The following is a 22,993-nucleotide window of genomic DNA, read 5'->3' as shown; positions in this document are numbered from 1 at the left end:
GATGTATGATAACTTGTGTTGAGACACAGGATGGAAGGCCAAGTAATGATATGATTACTATCTAGTATGTCATAAATGCCAGGATATAATGTAAAATTGACTATCAGCAAATACCAGAGCCAAAGGCTGTTGGTTCTTGTAAACAGCCCAAAACGACAAATTATACACGGCAGTAAATTGTCACATTTGAAAGACTAGATAAACTAAAATTTAGCAAATCGCTGAAATGATTCATCCACTATTAAAAAGGTGGGTGACATATTTACTGCTGCGGGTCTAACTGATGAACCTGACTCTGTTTCAGCACTGCTGCTTTTTAGCCACATTGATGTATGTTCCCATCACATCAGTGAAAAAAGCTATTAATAACAGCAATGTGTGACTGTTAATATTTAGTGTGATTTCAACATAGGATTTCAATCAAGGGTTCAGTAAATTTGAGCTGATATTTTATCTCTTCATCTGTAAACATCCACTAACATGCTACAGCACTTAAAAAAATGTCTTTAATTGTCCCGTTTAACAGCCGATTCTCCTGTATAGAAACCTGGCTCAGCTGTTAGCCTTTCTGCTATAGCATCACCTATTAATCCCTTAACCCATCCACCTCACACCCTCCCTGTGGGCCAACTGCCAAACCTGCTCTGTTTCATCTTTCAAAATGGCAGAGAGGGCAGTGAAACAGAGCGTGCACTGACTCTTTAAACAACAACTACCATCAGAATGTCGTTTGTCTATTAACCAAGATAGCTCCTGATTCTGAGTGTGTGTGTGTGTATGAGAGACAGAGAGAGGGGGAGCGAACGAGAGAGAGAGCGCGAGAGAGAGAGAGAGAGAGAGAGAGAGAGAGAGCTAGAGAGAAAATGAAGGAGATAAATTGAGAGGAGTCTGTCTGCCCCTGCTGTTTTCACTCAGTAGACTTGTGATAAGGTTTATCTCCGGTGCCTAACGAGTTGGCCCAGTAGCCCGGTCCGGCTCCTACTGAGTGGACCAGGGCGCACCGAGCTGCACACAGTCGGCAGAGGGTTGAGCTCCCTTAGGTGACCTGTGCGTGTTGTTCATGCTACGCTGCTTTAGAACTTTATTTTCTGTAGGAAATAGGCTTCGGCCCCTTCGGCCACATCTCTTTTAATCTGGGATTTCTTTTTTTTTTGCCTCCTTTTCTTCATCCTTTCTACTCACTGTAACTCAGACTGCCAAGAGAAGCTGCGAGAGCTGGAGAAAGAGATGCTGCGGAGCTTTGGCACAGAGAGGCGTGTGTGTCCCAGAGGCAGTGGCTGAGGCAAAGATGGAGACACAGAGAGGGAGAGGGGGGCTGCTGCTGAGTTAAGCCCCTAATCACAGTCTGCTCTGCATGAAGGACTTAAAGTCACTCCATTTAATGCTACCTTCTCTTTAGTCAGAAAAGGGAAAGAAATACTACTGCTTACCTCTTCAGCTTTCTGATACCTATTCACGTGATGCATTCACGTGATGCATTTCAGTAAACGCACACCAAGGCAAGCTGTTCCCCTTTCATTAACCTGAACATGAGTGAGTGTTACTGCCCTTCACGGACACAACTCATAAAAACATCCATGCTCAACTTGGTAGTCCTCAAAAAATAAAGCCATGTGAAACAATTTCATGCTAAACCACATCTGTGACTGACATGGTTGCCGTGCCCTTCATTGGCATGCTCAGCTGCTTCATTTGTTTGCGCGAGAAGTGAAGAATATGAGCAAACCCTGTGAGACTGCGGGGTCCCATCGGCTCGGAATACATTAATTGATTTGGCTCCACTTCCAGCCAGGTGTAACACACTTTTGCAGAATACCTTGAAACATCAGCAAGATCTTGGGGGAAATTCCCTGTGCCGTGTCAGAGTTAGACTTCTGCTGTTTCGCCACCCTTCCTGTCTCGTCCACACGGTTAGCAGACTATGGAGTGGGGTATAGGTCTTAATCTAATGTTGAAACATTGATTTATGCTTGGGTGTCCCACAGCCATTAAGATAATTGCATGATCACTTTATAACATCCTCCCCTGGTGGCCATGGTAATTTGGCTCCCACCACCACCCACCTTGCTCAGGAAGACCTGTAACCACATTATGGCGATAGAAAATGTGGTTGGAAATATCATCTTTCAGCCCTTGCAAATTGATTTCAAACCATTTCCTCTGACTTCTAAACCCTTTTAGTCTATCTCTTACCTGTGCTGACCATTTGATCTATTGGAGGCTTCTAGGTCTTAACAGCATGTATTGATCGAGATTCTTCAGCCTGTATCTTGAGGGGATGCTTTCGTGTCACCTTGTAACTCCAATAGTCTGGGTATTTTTGAGTGAGATCATCAGTGAGACAGTATATTCTTAGCTCTTAGGGCAAAGGCAGGTGCACTTTGATTGCACTCAATGGGAAAAATGGTGGTGTTAATTGGCACTATGATCTCTGTCGACAAACTCTTCATTAAAATATTATGTACAGACAGTGGCGAACCGTGGACCCAGACCCTGGGCCTTCAATAGGACCATCTAGCAATAAAAAATTAAACATAGCAATAGAAATAATAGCCAGAGCCTTGTCACATGGATGGTCGGCATATTACATGTTTCTTTGCCCTAACTGGCTTCACAACACACAAGGTGATTCTGGAAAAAGCTGGCTATCATGAATCACTTATTTTTAAAAAGAAAAAATGAAACAAGCAAATCACACATTCACTTATTTGTTTAGCTGGAATGAAAGTAAAATGTCAATCATGAGCTGTTCAACAACTAAAGATGTATTTTTGATAATGTTTTTTTGTGTTTGTTTGAGCTTAGACACAGTTGAATTTCACTGTAGATTTAATATTTCTGCCAAAAGTGGCTATAAAACAAACACCTCCTGAGGTGACATGGGAAAAAGGCACAAGCTCTTTGTAAATGCTCAGCCATTTTTCACTGGCCTTAATGGCTATCAAACTACCGGTATAAAATTGTAGGTTTACACCAGGGGTCCCCAAACGTTTTGCAAAGAGGGCCAGATTTGGTGAGGTAAAAATGTGTGGGGGGCGAGTCGGCCTGACATCCTTTGAACCATTAACATTAAATGCAAATTAACTATTTAATACTTTTTTTTCATTGTAAATGGAATATATTATATTATATTTTCAAAAATCAAAAATTGCACTTGAATAAAAATCACAACCAAAAACAAGAATAGACCCTGTCCTCTGTTAAGAAAAGATGCACTCAAATATAAAACCACGCACAACCAAAACAATAAATAAAATGGCTTATCAATTGAATAGATATTGACCGTGTCATCACAGTAGATGAGGTGAGTAGTGACTGAGGCTGTGTATGTCGCTCTAAGACGGTGTGGTGGGGGTGTCAGCGGCGTGGAGCGGGTCTCTGTAGCAGCTCCGTGACACCGCCGGTGGGGGCTGTAGTACGGGGGCGGGGGGCTCACGGCACCGCTGCTCGGTGAAAACAGCAGTGATGACGTGCTTTCACGTCCGAGTCTCCAAACCAGAAACGTTTGTAACAGCACCGGAAAAGTCGCTAGATTCAGACAATCTGGTTGTTGTTGTCACCGTGGCAAAGTGCCGTGTGTGTACGGGGGGAGGGAGGGGCGGGGAGAACGGGGGTGACACATCCAGCAGGAGGATAAACTATCCTGCGTTTAAATAACATGTCGAAATATCTGCTTGACAACTCATGGAGCTGGAAGCAGCCCTAAATAAGTAACTACACTTTAACAACAAGCCCAAAAACCCGCAACCCACGACTACCAATATAAGCGACTTCACAGAAAAACAAGCCCAAAGTCACGTATAATAAGCGGACTTGGCAACCCGCTCCCTCAGTATTTTGGCGGCTTCCGGGTATTCGCGAATACCCGGAAGATGTCGTGATATGGTCCCGCCCACAACTCAGTGGAATATGATTGGCTAAGACACCTGTCAATCTCAAATTCATGCCCACATTGACTTGCATTACACGGGCCTTCAGTCACAGCCACTGAAGGCCCTGCAGGGGGAGTCGATGATTTACTGCCCAGATACCGTTGGAAGAAAAATTGTGATTGGTCCATTTCCCGTTTCATTATATTAACCCATTGTTTCCCAAGAAATATTAGTCCAACTTTATAACAATGATCTAGAAAATATTACTTGTGTGTTACTCACTGTATAAAATAAAAAAAATAAAAAAAATAAAATAAATAAATAAATATATAGTAGTACAATATTTCAATATTTTTTCTTAGGCCTTCACTGAATACCTTGAAGGCCCAGAGGGTTCCCCTCTGTGTACAGAATCTGACGTGACTTCAGGCTAATAGCCTCCAAAGAGGAGAGGATAGAAACCTAACCTAAAATAAAAACACTGCCCATGCTCAGAAATATGCAGTATATTTAAACTTTAGACTGACATCAACAGCCAGATGATTAAACTGAAAATGTCACTTATGCTATCATTTATGCTTTAAATTTCATATTTCATTGACAAACAAATATGGAATATTGATATTTATTTATTTTTTGGCATTGGGGTTAATCTGATTTCAACCTTTTGAAACCTCAGAACATATGGTAAGCCTGTGCTCTTTAAGAAATGATCTTTATCTTTCTTAGGTGTCGGCGGATTTACCTTTCTTTCGGGCGACTTCATAGCAAAGACCGGCATGTGACATGAAAGCAGTGGCCACCAAAGCTGGGCCATCGTTTTTCCGTCGTCTTCTCCACATAACCAGCCCGGTGAATTCTCCTCTCCTGTGACAGAAGAAGAGAGTGACATCTTAACGTTTTTGTAGTTTTGCTGCTTGCTTTACTGACACTTTCTTACATGGATCTCATGCTCACAGTTGAGCCTCCTTCAAGATGTAAAAACTATGCAAAATAGCCCTAAATACATTTCCAGTATGTAATATGAATGGTGTTATTCGCATGTCAATGTTATAATCAGCCAGAGGCCTACTCCCTGGTGGAGGAGGCGAGCCCAGCTACTGCCAACGCGGGGCCTCAACAGTGATTAAACCCGCACTTAATCAACAGTGAGAGTCAGTCCCTGCAGGAAAAAGGCAACTACTGGATTTGAGTTATAATAATGGATCTGCCTGGTGTGAGCTCAGAGCTCTGAGGCTTACAACAGGTGCACCCCTGACAAGGCACCAGGCAAAACTGCCAAAATATTCCCATTATGTAATTTTGTCATCATCAATTTCAATTTACAGAAACTAAATTGTGCATGAAATTCAACAGCTTGCTAAAATTTGCTTCCTGGTTTGTTTGCATGCCTTACCATGGAGAAAGCTACTCTTCACCTATAGTGTGACTCCAAGGCACCACAGAACCATCAAATCTATTTGCATTTGTCTATTGTGGGGTTTTGTTTTATAAGAACAACTCTTTCTGTGGCACAGGGGTGTGCCTATGGGCAGAATTAAAGGTTGTAAGATTAGTTTTTATTCATCTATTTTTCGGTCACACAGATACCAACCTGCAACCTTGTAGTCATAGTGACATTGACCTGCACCTTATTGTTGTTTAACAACTGAGACTAAAATTACTGAATTACCATAAATGTGTCATCATTCTCCCAAGCTGTCAGTTTGCAAACAGGGGATCACAGAGTGAATCTCTTGTCAGATTCAAAGCATGAACACATCTGAATAAAGATAAAACATGTTCATACAGATTGAGAAGCCACAATAAGGTAGAAAAAAAAAGATAGAAAGCCTCTAGTGTCATTTGAAATACAACGTGCTACTCCTGAATGGTACACGCATAAGAATGATGAAGGACAGGAGTGAACAGCATTCAGTCAGTACTGTTCATTGTGGCCGGATTTACAAAGGTCTACGTGTGTAAAACGTGTGCAAACTTGATTGCACGCTCAAACACATGTTGCCCAACACTGATCAGAGCAGCTCTTCCTCATTTTTTTTTATGATAACCAAATTTTCTTTTGTTCTTTGCCTTATAGGCCTATCTCCTCATCTTCTCTTCATATCTGTTCTCACCACATTTACCTTCTCATAGATAATCTCCCTCGTTTCTTCTGCTGCAGCTCGACAATATGTTTATTTGCCCCTCTCTATTAATCCATCGGATCAAATTTTCATTCAGCGTGCTCAGCCACCCAGCTCTCTGTCCACACTGGCGGAAACGATTACCACACGTAAAACACTCATTTAAACACTGTAGTTTGCGCGTGTCATTTAGCGTCTTACTCTTAGTAGATCACCTATTTTGCGTGCGCTAACCAAACACGCAACATTTTACTAGGAGCACGCAATTTAGCGCCTGTTATCTGGGATCTTAGTAGATCCGGCACATGTCTTTTCATACCTTTCAATTACTTTTTTCAAGTGTTTATTTGGTCTACAGTTTCTTTCATAATTCCTTCAACCTTTTGAGCAACACACACCAACTTGCACTCGCTTCAACTATCTCAAAACATCTGTGAATGAAATCAGGCTATCTGCGTGGCCGCAACACAACAGTGTATGACATGTAAAATTGTGTATATTGTATTGTACAAATTGTACAGATTTCATCTTACTTTGCCCCACCCCCGTACTGCGATGACACTGAAAATAGAGAGCAATTTACAGAAATAGAATTCATCGCCTCTTGCGCCACATAGTGAGCCTGTGTTCAACAGGGATACTGTGATGAATCAGGTGGATAATTGGAGGTTTTAAATCATTCATTAATTTATATTTACAGTCATCTGGAGTTGTGGAGTGTTCTTTAATAATTAATTTTGGTGGGGGCGGGTTGGCTTATGGGCTGACTATCCCCTCAGCTATCCAGTGCGAGGATATGGGGGGCGGGGGGTCACTTATGAAAAGACTTTAATTGAGGCCAGATTGCTGCAGGTGGGGCAGGAGGTCCAGTGGTTTCCTTTGCCTCGGAGTAATCGTCAACTTTCTTCACTTAATCATTAAATTAGCATAAATAATGTTTCGTTTGGGCGTACTGACTTCTCTCACTCAAGCAGGGTTTAATGTGGTTATCAATTTAAAGGAGGGACAGACACATGGAGGAGAAGAAAGAGGGAGACAGAAAGAGACTGGGACAGACAGAGAAAGTGGTTATGAAGGGACACAAATTAGCCTTAACCTTCAGTCCTTGGCACACAGTAATGATGATGAATAACGACGAACAAATGATTCGAACGGGCCTAAATTGAAAACGGCATCAAGTGGGGACATGAAGGCCACTCACCTCAACACACATTTTCTCATACTCGCGCACACACACACACCCACACACACCCACACACATCCACACACACACAACCATACACACACTTCTTCATGTCCTGATTTGTTTGCATGATTTGAACTCCTAAACACAGGAAAACATGATCAAGATGAGCTTTAGCCTGCCTCGCTCTACTATTACAAAAAAATACTTTGTATGTGTCTACATCTTGTTTAAAGTAATTTATCAAATTTATAAAAATAAAAAAAACTATAAAACTAAACTATTATCATTATTAGTTTTATATTATAGCTTTCTTTTTGTTAACGCATATGCAGGCAAATATTATATATATTACTGTATTATACTATATATCAAGTACAAGATATAAATATATATATAAAAATTACTACCTGAAAACCTTTCTCTAATTTTGATCGTGTAATACAATGAAGGAAAGATTTTACAAAGAAAATATTTTTTTTACGGTGTGTTTTTCCTAGTACACTCCACGTGAGCTGTGATTCATACCAGATACTCATTGAGTTGGATTTACTAGAAATAGGACTTAGACTAGAAAAAAAGGCATTCATGTCAGTCTCCTAATGGTAATTACAAGTACATGTGACTTACTGTGGCTTCCAATACATACCAATTAGTGTCATATTGCTTAAGTGTGTTGACACAGGCAGCAAACTGCAGCAAGCCTCTAATGCCAGCAGTCTGATATAATAAGGATCAAAACAGTTATATTACTACTCATACAATACGCTGGTGATTTTGCATGCGGTTGGTCAATTAGTTTAATAAAAAGGCTTGGGATATTTATTCCACATACAGTGGCCTTTTTCTATCCATGTATGTGTGATTACTAACAACGATAATGCACACCGACACAATCACATACAATGTATAATAATACTGTAGTATTCGTTGTCTGCAGTGTACAGTATGGTCGAAATGTCATCATTTCTTAAAGTTAAAAAAATGAATGTTGGTAAATGATTGAAACTTCATTAAAATGATATAAAGAAACCTGCTGCATAATTATCCAACATTAAGGTTAAATTTAATTTCATGAAAACAGAACAAGCCGAACAGGCTATTCTCCACAAACCTACTAAATTAACTAAATTCAAATAGCATTTGACAGCAATTAGGGTCCACTCTTGAACTACTTCACATTAACATCATAGGTACACTCTATATTAAAGCCAGAATGATTAGTTGAGTAGTCCATTGACATACAACAATTGAAAAACATACTGTATCAGTTAACTATTTCAGTCATTGCTCATATAGAAGAATGAATAGATGTTGTTCTTTGCTTTGTCCTTCAAACAAAAGAAATGCTGCTTTTACTTTGTTTGCTGAATATGGATATTGACCTTGTGACTGAATACGAATGATTGCTTCTGCACTGTACCACAATTAAAGTAGAATTCACTGAGGAATAATACTGTCGAAATTAGTGACAAAAAAGGCAAACCTATACGTGGTACCAGCAGTCATATGGTTTTAATACCATGGTCTATTATGTTTCTATACACATTTGAAACTGATGTTTCCAACACGTTTCCTTTACAAAGGAAGCAGAGTGAATTACTGTTACATTACGGTTAGAGAGACACAAGTCTCTAAACAGCTGGATTGCATATACAGTACATCTGAAAATATCAGCCACAAAACAATATGAGAGTGATTCAGGAAAAGAATCAAGGAGGTGGAAATGTTGCTGTCATGTCAGTGTCAAAGGATAAACTGTCACACACAGCACTCATGTGGCTTGACCATGACATCACTGACGCTTTTGACGCAGTTAGTAGCCTGACTGAAAAGACGTGCATGCTGAGGCATACATTAAAGTTAAACTTGCCTATAGATGTAACGGCTCTGCTCGCTCGTATGTGCACTGTTCTCTACAAACATACTCAGCTAGCTTTTCATTTGCAAAGTTCAAAGGGAGGAGGGCCATGGGCAGAGAGTACACTAATCATCTCAGGATAAACTATAACAGAGTCAATTACCGTGCCTTGCTGATGTTATATCCACTTTTAACTTCTTCAGTTTTCCCTATGCCTAATAAAATGGTAAGAACAGAGATACCCTGGATCTGCAGTTGCTGCATGGATGCAATGCATGGAAGACTGACAAGTAGATTAGTGCACTGATTCCCAGCCAGACGCACTCGTATCCCAGGAGATACCGCTGCAGTTGCCAAGGGGAATGTGTAAAGATTGTTGGAGTACCTCAGCTAGTTTGAAAAAAAGAAAGTATGATTTAGTTAAAAAAAAAAAAAAAATCTGCCAAATTCTATGTGAAAGGGAAACAGACGCAAAAGCACCTCTACAAATATATATAAGATCTTTATGATGATCGACCTTTAATAATTAACTGTGTGAATAACATTTCTTTCACGTCAGTTCAAACACCACTGGATTACTGAACCAGTACTAATGGAAACCAGGGTTAAAAGTACAATTCTCAGTAAAGATACAGTGATGCAGAGAACTAAAATGTAGTAATAAAAATGCTAAAGCAATAAGTTAACTTAAGACTTAACAACTATGCAAACAGTGTAGCTCAGTGTAGAGCTGTGGTCATTTCAACACCAATGTCTACCACAAATTACCCTCCTCAAGTGTTTCAAAGCACTGCTTAATAGTTCATTCCAGAAGCATGGTGTTCTTACAGCCAAAACCTATATTATTCATAAATTATTTATTTGAATGCACTTTTCTTTTCTTATAAATGTCAAATCTACTAAATGTTGTATGTTTTCTTGCTTTTGAAAGTGTGGAAAAACCAATTACAGAATGGTGAGCTCCCCTGTGTGCAGTTTGTTTATCTACAGTGTTAATTAAAGGCAATCCTCATGAATGATGAGATTCCAGCAGTTAAAGGTTGGGGTCAGCTCTATATACAGTACTGTGAACCCAATCCCAGATACTGTACAATAACCATGTGTAACAGCATTTATGAGGGGGTAGGGTTGGAATACTAAGTAGGGGGGATTTAGTTTCTCAGTTTCCTTATTCCAATCATGCTTTTGTTTCAAGTCTTTTGCTGATGAAGATTAATTTGCAGAGCATGGCGCTCTATCAACCCCAGTGACACAAAGGGCAAAGATATAGACTAATTAAATACACCAGTGCAATTGATATTTCCCATGGATCAATGCAAGTGTGGGATCTGTTAATTAAATCCGTGATAATGTTTACTCATCATAAACATTTCCCATGTTTGAGCACAGCGAGATAGGGAGATAATCTTCGCTGTCTGACAGATTAATTTAGGACTAATAATTCTAGCACATACAGAGTGAATGCCTTTTTTGAGGAGGGGTGGGGGTCGGGGGTTGGGGGTGGGGGTGTTGTTGCGTTCAATATTTGTATTAAAGTGTCTTCAAAGGGAGTCTTACCAGCTTCTACACTGACAAGACACACTTTAACAACACAAAACTAAACAAAAAATACACTTGCACATAACGTATAGCCACTGCCATCTGAACAGATGCAAAGAAATCAGTCACTATAGCAACCAAGCAATCTGAATCCCTGGGCTAATGAAAGTAAAGCCCTTGCAGTCTCTGCTCAGGTCCATGCACCAGGCTGGATTTTGCATTCTCCTGTTTTGCTCGTCTCCTGTGTGGTATACATCGGCATGGCACAGGTTATCACACAGTGGATTAAGAAGGCGTGTCAGAGTGTGTGCCAGAACCTCCAAGCCGCACTCCACTCATCTATTGATCCATGTGCGAGAGAAAAAGCGAGAGACCGGCACACTTAGCAGTGTAACTGCAGGCAACAGCCCCCTGCCTGCCCTCTGTTCCCTGTAGTGGGACTGATTGCTTGTCTCAATCATCATTTCACCCCCCTAACCATCCTTTCTTCCCCTCCACACATACACACACATTAACACATACTCCCTTACACCCTCAACCTCTCCTCCTCCTGCGCACATTCATTGCTCTGCTTCTGTCTCCAACGTCTCAGCAGCAATCTCTCATGATTTGACGGCCTCTTGTTCTTCTTGTGAGGGCCATCAAAGTCTGCTGCCTTAACCCTGTCTGAAAGGGCTGGGACTGCATGGTAGGAAGCAATTAATTCTGCAGTGAGAAAGCCCATTAATTAGGCAATGCTTCTGGCTATTTCACGAAGACCCTTCAGAAACAGTAGGGCCACTCAGAGAGACATAAAAGATGCACTAGCACACCAGGTTATTAATGGACCCCAGGGCTCCTGGTGAAGCACCACTGTGGGGTAATTCTCACTTTCTGTTTCAAGGCCTCATAACTATCACATGCACTCACAAAATGACAAATGGTATTTACTGGAAACGCGTCTTACTGGGCTCGGCTCATGTAAAGCTTGAATACCAATGCAGCTCCAAGATCCTGCTGAAGTTAAACATTTCTTGCAAAGCACTGCCAATCACAGGCTGCAACGTTTGACAGAAATGAACAAGTTGTCGATAATGGACAGTAAAGAGATAGGACTAGGGTTGCAAAGGGGCAGAAAATTTCCAGTAAATTTCTGGTAAATTTTCAGAAATTTTCCATGGGAAGTTAAGCTGAGGAATTTGGAAACTTTCCATGGGAATTAATGGGAATAATTGTAATTTATGGGAATTAACTGGAAATTGGGGATAATTTAAACAAACTGTATCATATCCAAACATAAATGTAAATATTTTGTTTTGTAATAAGCAGACTCCCATGCAAAATAATACAATTAAAAAACATGACACCCCCCCCCAAGTTCCCTGTTAAGGGCCAACCTTCAATTTTGTAAATTTTGGATTTATTCCAATGTATTCCCTTTAATTCCCATGGAAAGTTTCCAACTTTGAAAATTTCCAGAATTTTGCAACCCTAGATGGGACCTAAACATTACATGAAGGACCATCACCGAAACCACTTCTATTCACGCACGTGGTGCAGAGAAAATCCAGGCAGTGGATGTGGCTGTGCTTTCACTGAGGTAACAGGATACATTACACACTGGTGTGAAGATGAGTCTGGGTAAATGAGTTTTGTGATGTCTAATCACTCACTTAATCATGCATGAGAACATTAGCTATTTGTGTTGTCCACCATTCGGGACATTTCAGAGCACAGAACCCATTTGAAACTAAACAAGAGCATGGTTCGGTGCGTTTGAAACGCTGACTCATCTGTAGGTCTCCCCTGAGCACAGGGCAGGCCTGCCTCCGCCTGCAATGACGAGGAAGCCTCAGTGACAGTACACCATCCGTGAAATTAAATCAACAACTCCCTTATTGTAATTACATTTGGTTAAATGGGAAGGCAAAGTGTGGGTGTAAAACAATTAACATGTAATTGTCATCCTGACCAGGTTGGTGCTGATCTATTTCACCAAGGGATTCAATAAAATCCATCACCCCGCCCTCATCTGTACCATTTGTTTCTAAATGAATGATTAGATAAGTACCAGTGTCTCATAGTGCTGTAATGCACTATGACACACCTTATGGGTAATCTAGACGATGCAACAATCAGCTGGGAATTACTTTGACTTTATAATATTCACATATTCTGAAATGTTAGTGTCTGCTTTTATTTATTTTGAGGCTAAACATTTTAAATACACATTAAGTTGAGTTCAGTATAAATTCAATATTGCAATAAATTACTTTCACATCTTTAATTTAAAGTTTTGTAACCTTAAACGTACATTGTGTAGGAATTACTCCCATCTAGCGTCGTGGTTGTATATCACAAACAACTCAATCGTATTTTTTAGGGCTGACCCGATTATCATATTTTGATAATCGAAGCTTTGCAGACATAAAATCGATCAAAATCGAAGCTTCGACGGCCGGGGAGTGCGCGATCATAACGTCTGCTGCATGCTGCATTCACGTGAAATTGGGCAGACGGCAGATGGACGACAGCCGCTGCACGTAACGGCATAAACAAGCCTCTATGTAAACAAGTGGTCTGTCAGCACGAGGCAAAACAATACACGTGACAATATGTTGTCATGGCGATGTGGTATTGTTTACCTGACCCACGTTTTACCGGCTTTCTCTCGACTTCTGTGACTAAAATGACATCTGGTTTGTTACCGACGGCCGTCTGCCCGACTGCAGGTGAATGCAACATCAGTGTAACGCTCCATTCCTCCTCACTGCGTTACCGCGGTGACTTTTCACAGACTCCACCTCGACCTGAGCCGACAGCTCCAGTGTCTCTGCTGAGTTTCCGTGGTTTCCTACCGTCACGCTGCCACTGAACGTAAAAACATGGCGACACCACATGGCAGCCAGCACCGAGCTTACCCGCTCCATGTAGATATGAATGATATGAACGGCAAATTCAGAGCTGAAAGGAACACTTCAGTTTGTTGATGGGGGGGGATTACTGATTAATGAAAAACAGACTTTTGAACCAAATATTTGATTTTCATGAATAGATAACAGGAGAAGTTACACAATGTCCCTTTAATTAAACCTGTTACACAACATAACATGTGTGACTGGTCTAAACACACAGCTTAATGCTGGCTGGGATATCAGTTCCCTTGAGCCCCGGTAGAGAGCATGCGGCTATGAAAACTGAAGAGGTAGATGAACTTTGTACAGGCAGGGGATTCACTTTGTCCATTTGGAAAATAAAAACTCAGTCTGAGTAACAAGCTGCTATTTTTACCACTAATAGCTGATCATGATAAACATTTCCATTAACCTCTGCTTGTGAGGCTAGAGGAGAGGGGGAGGTGGTGGAGAGGACTGACACTGTGTGGGCTGTCAACTATGAATACATATTTAAATTCATATAAGCCATCTGAGAGGAAAGCAAATGTGAGAGAGCCTTCAATGATTGCCGAGAAAAACATGAAAATTACTTTTTTTCTTCAGTCTGCAGTCTTTAAGTTGTTTGAATCTGCTTGAATGCTAACAGTACTATCTTACCTCATGTATGATATGCAGTCAGTTGCATGGTTTAAATTTTAAAATGTCAGTGATATATGTTACATGAGGTCGTTAGAGGGTAAAAGTAAAACCAACAGCTGTGTTATTTCATTTCTCATGTGTATTAAAGCAGGAATAATTTCAATCAGTTGTTTATACAACAGCATAGTACAGTATAAGAAAATTTGGAGTTTGAGGATGTTCCCATAGCATTCAGAAGTAAAGAAAACATCTTCAAATTGAATATATTATACATACTGTCACTCATTTTAACAAGAGATGAGTGAATCAATATCCGAGTTAAACACGTTCTCCAGCTGAAAGATGTAGATGGTCTTTATCATCTCTGCAGCCTCACTGTCATATTTCTGAGTCTTGAGCTTGATATATTGAAATTAACCAGCTGTGTGATGTCTTGAATGCAGTGTGGCTTTCTGTGGACTGTATCCCCTCCCTTCCTTTTGCTCCACTTGACCTAAAACTGGTCTTCTGTGTTTTCTGTCTTCTTATTTTTGTTGTCCTCTTATTTTATTGCTTTTCTTTGTGCATTGAAGTTTGCTCTCCTTGAAGGAAACGCAGCTGTGGTTCTAATGGTAACTTGCCAGATATAGCCGTGTTGGCTAATGGCCTTAAATCTTACAACTTCAAGTGTGTTAATTTCCACTCAGCAGTCAACTGATCCGAAACTTTTCTGAATCAAAGAAAGGCAAAGATTTTAGGCTTTTTCTCAAGCCACAGGAGGATAATGGCTCTGACAAGTGCTAGAGGCGACGAGACAGAAGAATAGCCCGACAGAGATGGATCGGTGCTGACAGCTGTACAATTGTCACTCAACATGAGAGTGAAAATAATGTGCAATATTAACATGTTGATAGCACTTTGTCCCATGTCTTCAAGGTGTGTAGAGTATTTTCCCCATTTGTCCTGGGTGTGAAGTGAGAAAATTCAATAAACATTTATTTTATTTATTTTTTTATGTCTATTAGATAAATTCCATTATTTAGAAAAAAAGGGAGTTATAAGGCTCAGCCCTTGTCTGTACTTTTAACCATCCTTGAGTTATACTGGATGTATGATATACTGGTGGTCTCCATAAACATTGTTGCAGTGTGAGACTCCTCCTGGCATGCAGCTACGGATAACGTGCATGATTCAGCTTTGAATATCATCCATGTCCACAAACCAGCCACAGGGGAGGAGAGTAGCATGCTATAACTATGCCACTGTCCCCATCAGTGCGCCTGCTGTGATGCTGATAAAGGTGTGAGCAACAAGGAAAGGCTGGGTATGCTGCGCTTCGCTGCAGCCTCAGCATCCTCTGCTCTCAGCCTGGTGTTTTTGATGCCACTCTGACACAAACCATATACAGTAGGCTCTACTGGAGAGTCTACAGATGCACTGTATGCTTTATGCACCTCTGTGCCAATACTGTGAAGGAAGGCCAGCAGTGTGGGGGAATAATCTTTTTTTTCTTATTGTAATGTGCTGGAATGGAGAGTCTCAAGATACAGGGAAGCAAAATCTCAGGAAAACTTCTCTAAGACATAAAAAGCTCCCTTGAAGCTCTCAGGGCTCTGCTGGCATATTAACAACAGGCAGTGGGGTTCAAAAGTGTGAGACCACTCTCCCTAAGTGGTCTCGAAGTTTTGGAGCACACTGCATATCTCTGGCCACTCATCTAAGTGCGACAATAAATTGAGAATTCTGTGATCTACCTCCAATAAAGCCCTCCGAAAACCTTGACTGTTTCTGTGCTGATGCCCTCAGCAATGGCCTCAGGGATAAAATAAGCCATAACAATACAACTGAAGCTACACACAAGCACTGTGTTGAGAGACATACTGCATGCACAACAAACCCCGGAATAAAGCGTGTGTGACAAGGAAGAGTGCTCAAGGCGACGCAGGGAGTAGGAAAGGATGAGGAGAGGAGACCAAGCCAGTGAGTGGGTTGAATATGCGTGCTATCATGGCCAAATAAGCAGATTAATGTCCTCAGTAGTCCCGTCTCTGTTTTTACCACATGATGACTGCACACATTGATGAGCCCCATGGAGGAAGACCCCCTGTACTACAGCATGGTCAGACTGCATGGCTTAGGCCTGGCCAGAGCAAGCAAGGGTTGGAAGGAAGAGGTTAGGAAGATTAAAAAAACAGAACTGTGCTGCTCCCTGCTGGGCAGGGTTTGGCCATTTCTTTTCCACCCATCAATGCTGATATCAAAGAGTCACCCAGAATTTGAAAAAGGGGGAGAAATCGCTGTACAAATGACAAATGGAAGCAGAGAATCTAATTTTTTTCAAGAGCTAATATGTAACTTGCAATGGCCAGATCATCTCTCCGAGATGATGGGTCATACTTTCTTTGACAATAGATAGGTGGCATTGTAAAACATAGGCTATTAATAAAACATTGTTTGGACAGATTGCCTCTTTCCTCCACACATAAACTTCACATGACCCAGTTGAAAGTCTCAGTTTTTCTGTGATTATATAAGTTGTAACACCAGTTGTGCACTTAGCTGATACAGAGTGAAGCAAACACTGATGATGCCTCTGTGCCTCTGACTTAAAACATTGTTATTGCATTTCCCTGCATTACATCATCCTGTTTAAATAGAAAATACATAGTAATCCTTTCTGTGTTTGTGTGTGTGTGTGTGTGTGTGTGTGTGTGTGCATGCTTACGTAGTGCGATCTTGGCCAAGTGCAGACGGTTGACCCAGGAGATTTTACTAAGGGGGTTGGGAGTGTTGAAGACCACCATGAAACTGACAGGACGACCAGACCTGGAGCAAACACATATAAATACACAGGCTCAGGCTCACATGCATCCACACAGCAGATGTACTTACTGAATTTTTAAAATGTTTGTCACAAAGTCTTCTTTGAAAAGAATAGAATAAAAGCATAATTGCTGATTTAGGCTGTGTTTTTTTTTCTTCATTTCATCACTTCACCAGATCAAACAGACTATCTTGCTGAGGCTCAGGAAGTGAGATCTTGGTGTCTGAAATGGAGGAGCTCCAACTGTATTTTATTGCAGATACACTATTGTGTAACGACAGACTGACCACTGCCTTTTGTAGCGCCTGAAGAAACAGTGTGATGTCAAATAAAGTTTCTGCAGTAATGTCACTTGGGACTGTATTGGCTGAAACTAAAAACTGCAGTTTCTCACAGAGAAGTGAGATTACCAAACCAAGTTCAAGGTTACTGCTGCTACTGGTCGGCCTACACCGCATCTGAACCTCTGACCAAACTGGCAGCAGCACTGTTACATTTGGGTTATGAAGGCAACAGGATTTCATAAGAAAGATGAAACAGATGAAGAAGTGGAATCAGAAATGTTCATGTCTAGCATACTCTTCATGTGCTATCTAAAGACAAAACAGTACACCACAGTCAGAGGAACACAGCGGCAACAGGGGAAAGACATTTTTCATTTCATGGGACTTTAGGTTTAATACAGCAAGATTTTTTTTGTCTGAGAACACCTGCTTGCTTGCTTGTAGTTTTACAGTGGTTCAGTTCAGTAAGCTGCGGCTTTATGATTTCAGCCTGCACGTCAACATTCAGGGCAGATTGTGATGATCACACAGTCTGGTCACAGTAAATGGCTTCTAGATGGGCTCCAATGCCCAAAATGCCAGTAATGTGTCAGGATTTCTGTCTCAGCCTTGTTTATTGCCCTCCTGTCATACTCCACACGCCCACCAGATGTCTCCTGACTTTATTCCCTTTCCCAGATCCACCTGCTCACCTGTTTTCCATTTCCAGTCACCTGAACTTCTCCGCCATACCTACACACCTGTTTCTCATTTTCCTCATCTGCTCCCCAAATGATTTTTTTTTAAAAGCTTTTTTACCAAGTCAGCTGCCGGATCGTTCGCTAATGTCTTGTGCTGCCCGTGCTTTAGACCCACCCACCTTTCATGCTTTATTCTTATCACAGTTTTTCCCATTACTGATTTAATGGTGGGAAATGATCATACCAAGGTCAGGTTTAGGCATAAAGAGTGATTATTGGTTGGGGTTAGGCTTACCTCTTCCAAGCACCCATGACCCCCCCCCCCCCCCCAATGCTACTAACAGGACATTCATTTTGCAACAGGGATGCTTATTACAACGCAAGACTACTAAACAAAAAAAAAGTTTTGGCTGTAGCTGTCACTTAACCAGCCTTCTCTGTGTGCATGTCCTTCAGGGTGCAGACTTATGGACTAACTCACTTGAAAAGATCCTTGATTGTGTGAAAAGTTAACTGTGCAAATGACAGACCGAAGCTGTGTATTCAAGTAGTTTGGGAGAGCTCTTGAAACACAAACTTGAATTAATGCATGAATTAGAAACTCTTTATGTTTTCGTTTGATAACACTCTCTCACAACACTTTATTCTGATTTTGATCTCAGCTGGCCTTTTACTTGATTAACTGAAGGAGAAAATGACACAATTGCATACATATAGAGAGAAGAGAGGTGTAACAGCAGGTGAGGCATGAAAAGTTTCTCTGAATGTTATTGAACTAGAAACTAGGCTGTTGTTGTTGTTGCAATCGACTGTAAAAGCCATGAATTCAAACTGACTATACCTGCAATCCTCTGCAAAGATGCAAGATCTACAGAGGCACCTTTCAAGCTGTGAGGAGAGTGTTTGACATTGAAAACATAGATGTTTCATGTATTGCTCCTTTAACCTCTGATATACAATATCTGATATGAAATTATGAATTAATGGTATTCAAAAATAAAATACAGTAAAATCTACATCCTTTACCAAAAAGTGTGTTGGATCGCATACATTACATTGAATAATCTCTGCATATATTTCCATTACAGACCCATAATTTAGTCTTTAACAGGGTTGAAAAATATATTTCCTTATGATATGATAATGATAAATAATCTTAATAGTGAATATAGTTTGCTTAAGGCTGTGTAACATGCTAGATCACACATCTCTATGCTGTAATTAGCATTTTGCCTCTGTCCCTATATGGTAATTTTTGGTGATTTTGACAAGTGTTAAATATGTTTTCAGTGCTTCATTTATGCATATTTCTTTGTTGTTGACATGTGGCGAAGGTGATCATTGAAGTGACCTCCCCAAAAATAAAACACAGTACTTCAAATTAACATGGCAGATGTTAATTTAAAGGGATAGTTAACTCGAAAATGAAATTTCACTCATTATCTACTCACCCTCATGTCGACAAAGGGGAGAAGTTTCAGAGTCCTCCGTGCCTTCTCTGAGTTACAGGGGGACTGTTTTTGCACTGGGGTAGTAAACTTATTTTGCATAACAACTTATTTCGTTATACAATCTAATACACATTTTCAGTTAATACAATTTAATGCTGATCACCGTTAAGAATCTCAATTTCTCATTTTCAGGGTAAAGAACTTCAGTTTCACTGTCCGTACACTACAGGACTGCAGAGTCTTTTCAGGTTGCCAACTGCTAACTGTCTCATTTCGTCTACCACAAGCCATCAGGTGGAACAGTTACAAACTGTATTGAGCTACCAGTGCAGAGCAAAAGACAACGTGATCCAAACAAATAACAGTTTTTCATTAAAGTCTCACTCCATGCCAACTTGGAATGGGTCTTGGTTAGTGCCAAACTGCTGGCAGAGCGCTGGTTGTCTCCTGGTTCACACGTTTACCAGATTTGTTCTTTTTCATCAGCTCATTCAAGCTGCTGTGTTATTATTTCAGGCAGGGAAGAACACTATCTGAGGAAAGACACCTTGTTGAATGTAGCAGAACTTCAAAACACATTATAAAAAACAATTCTCTAAAAACAAGAGCCCCACTCATAGCCCCAATGACAAACCAGCTCTCATAGCTGCTTCCTTCTTCCATACAAAATAAATGGAAATAGCCAAACAATAGCATGGGTATGTCTTATGCAAGTCAAGTGAATTTACAAGCTAATACAACAATACACACTTGCATCAATTCCAAAGTCAATACCAAAATGTGTGTGTAGAAATGCAAGGTCTCTCCAAGAGACAAGCATTTTGAAGTATTTGGAAGTGGATGCTTTCTTTGTGGGTCATGTGGGCTAACACACATACAACTCGTGTCCTAGTTATACATTAAAACACTGAGCTTTCTGTAGCTTTTGTTTAGTCTTTTTTTTTCAAACCACTGGTGTTGAAATACTTGGCTATCTCCTGTCAACTAAAATAAAACAACATGACGCACTGTCTGAAATTAGACTCTGTTGTCTGGAATGATCAGGCTTTATTCGAACAAGTAAGCTGGCCAAGGATAAGATGTCTTTTTAAAGTACTAAGTCGCTTTCTAAAGTAATGGCCCTGTTTCAGTCACCTGTGCAACCATTCCACAGTGACTCCAAGGCAATGAAAAAAAGGATAAAGTAAGTAAGATCTCAAACTTCCTTGACATGTTGAAAAATTGAGCTTTCACACAGATGTAATTCATACCATTCGCTGCTTAAATATAGCAGAGGCAATTTGCCGAAGACAGAGGGGGAGCCGAGAATACAACTTCTCACATGGTTAGATTCCTAAGGCAACACTTCATGCCCACACAGTCTCAAACATGCTAAACTGAGCAGTCTCCGTTTCCTCCCTCCTGCCCACTGATTGACAGCCGCAGTGCAGGTGTGCTGCACTGCCAGAATGGAGAACTACACTGGAGCATGCTGGCAGAGGGGACAGGAGGAGAGCAGAGAGGTAAGGAGTCTCTAACAGGGACGGGGGTAACAGGGAAGGAGAGGGGACAGAGCGGGGCAAGGCAGCAAAGTGAGCTCAACGAATTTATGGGATCATGTCAGTGCTGAAGCACATGTATGACAATAAAACACAGGGACGGGACAGATGTAGGAGTGAGTCCTGAGTGGCAGCCTGTCACACACCTATCCTTCAGCTCACCTCCACCCTCCACAGAATAACAGTCAGAGCTGGCTCTGCAAAAAAGGAGACGGTTCTGTGTCCCTGTGAGAGGTTGTTGAGCTAGTCCAAGACAGACTTGATAGAAAATATTACAAGAGACGGACTAAAGTTGATACAGACTTAGGCTGCGTCTCAATACTCACACTTCCCCTCAAAATCAGCCCTAGCCCTTGGTTTTGCATGTTCCCGCGGAGGGGTAGGGTGTCCCAAACGTCAAGACAAGTAAGGGAAGTGCTGTTAACCCCTAAAATCCCCACTTAATTTGAATACGAATTGAGGAGAAGAAAATTGAGGGTCCTGGAAACCACTGAGCCGTACGCAGCAAGCCAAGTTAAGTCGGTAAATATTATACAATTATATATGGTGGTGGTTATAATGCGACATGCCTGTCATCAGAAGACAGTGGCATGTAAACACTGTTTTGATGCAGATGCAGATACATGAGTATTAAAAGAAAAAGATAATTTAAAAAAAGGAGGAGGAGGAGACCTGTCACCGGTGGTTTGTGAACGACAGCGCTCCAAACAGTTCTGCGAGATCGTGACACTTCACGTGACGCCGGTCTGTCGCCTGCACACCTGCATCTTCTTTTTTTTACTCCTTTACTCCCGCTGTGTCTTTGAACAGCTGGAATACGTAGCGGAGCTGACATTAAACATGATCGCAACTCACATTTATCCGGCAGAAGAACTGTTTCCACCTGCATTTGCTATATTCATGACATTTAATACAATTTTGCCTTTTCCACAAGGAATTTTTAAGTTCTTAATGGGAATAAAAACATGTGCATGTAACAACAGCAACAACAACAGCTGATGACACTGCCTGACAATTGTTGTTTTTGATTTGTCAGACGGAGAATAAAAACAGCCAAGGAAATTGGTAACGCCACCACTGGAGCTGGCATTTTTTGAAATGAGGGCAAGAAGCGTACGTCAACAATACGCATGACGTAGGTGAAGACGTCTGTTACGCTAATTTGCATCAAGCGAGTGCACTTGAAACCAAGGGGTAAGGTTAAGGGAGGAGAATTGGGATTGGGCCTTAGTGTGATTTAGAAGTGGAAGTGCTGTATAGAAAATCAAAGGGAGGACACACAACAGGATCCTCAGAAATTTCAGAAATTGAGCATGAAAATAAGTCTGGGTCCAGCATGACATGGTTTTAGAGTCACACACCTCTTTGACAAGTAACCATGTACTGCAATTTACAGAGTCACTGTGTGCGATACAAAATAATGAACATGTATTCAGTTTGACCCTGAACACGGCCGATCACAAGTAAATACCTGGTTGTCACCATTTGAGCAGGACCCAGGTTTGGCCCCTCTGTCCAAAACTCCCTGCTATACCACATCATTATACCAGACCTGGTGAAAATCTATTTGCTAAAGAAGGTTGTTAAGTAGAAATTCATTTTAAGTGCTTGGTGCAGTGTTTATCCTGGTTTTACTGTACTGAGGGATTTTGTGACATAATATGCTCACATCATGAAAAGTTAATGCAACTACTTACATTAATGATCATCACCTATCTTTGTGATTCAGCATAAAAACTATGAGGGCTAAATGCCAACCAACCCACCCTCTGCTATTAGGTGTACTGGATAGTCCTAATGAGGATTTATGCGGTTTCCGCTGGGTATCTGAACCACATAACAAGATACATCCTTTACAAAGAAAATCTGTCTGTATGAAAATGAATATAGGGGAAAACAGCTCGTGAATATTGGATGAAATACCTTCTCAGGGCTAAGGAGCCAATTTTCCCAGTTTGTTTTGACTACTCAAGCAAGAACACAAACTTTTCCACTTGAGTTGACCAAAGGAAATGTGTCGTAGGTTCCCTTCAGCTTCAGCCCCACTGCACCTGATAACTGGCTAAAAGTAGAGGACTGTGTTTTTTCTTGGTCACTACCCAGTGTGAATGTGTCTACATGAGGGAATGTCAAGAGAGGGG

General features: G+C 41.0%; 1 protein-coding gene across 4 annotated transcripts in view; it reads right to left on the bottom strand.

Annotated features, from left to right (window-relative positions):
• The window catches only part of arhgef10la (Rho guanine nucleotide exchange factor (GEF) 10-like a), a 128,507-nt gene that overhangs the window by 38,373 nt on the left and 67,141 nt on the right, over nt 1–22,993 (bottom strand). For all 4 annotated transcript variants that reach the window (XM_085777776.1, XM_085777773.1, XM_085777775.1 and 1 more), the window contains 2 exons: nt 16,801–16,901; nt 4,618–4,739 (listed from right to left, as the gene is read on the bottom strand). In XM_085777776.1, the coding sequence (XP_085633902.1) occupies nt 4,618–4,739; nt 16,801–16,901 (223 nt within the window). The remainder of the gene's footprint in view (nt 1–4,617; nt 4,740–16,800; nt 16,902–22,993) is intronic.

This window comes from Trachurus japonicus, chromosome 5 (genome assembly GCF_045865225.1).
Source record: "Trachurus japonicus isolate A0001 chromosome 5, Traja_1.0".
In the NCBI taxonomy this organism is placed as follows: Eukaryota; Metazoa; Chordata; class Actinopteri; order Carangiformes; family Carangidae; genus Trachurus; species Trachurus japonicus.
This window is presented reverse-complemented; position numbering and strand designations above follow the sequence as displayed.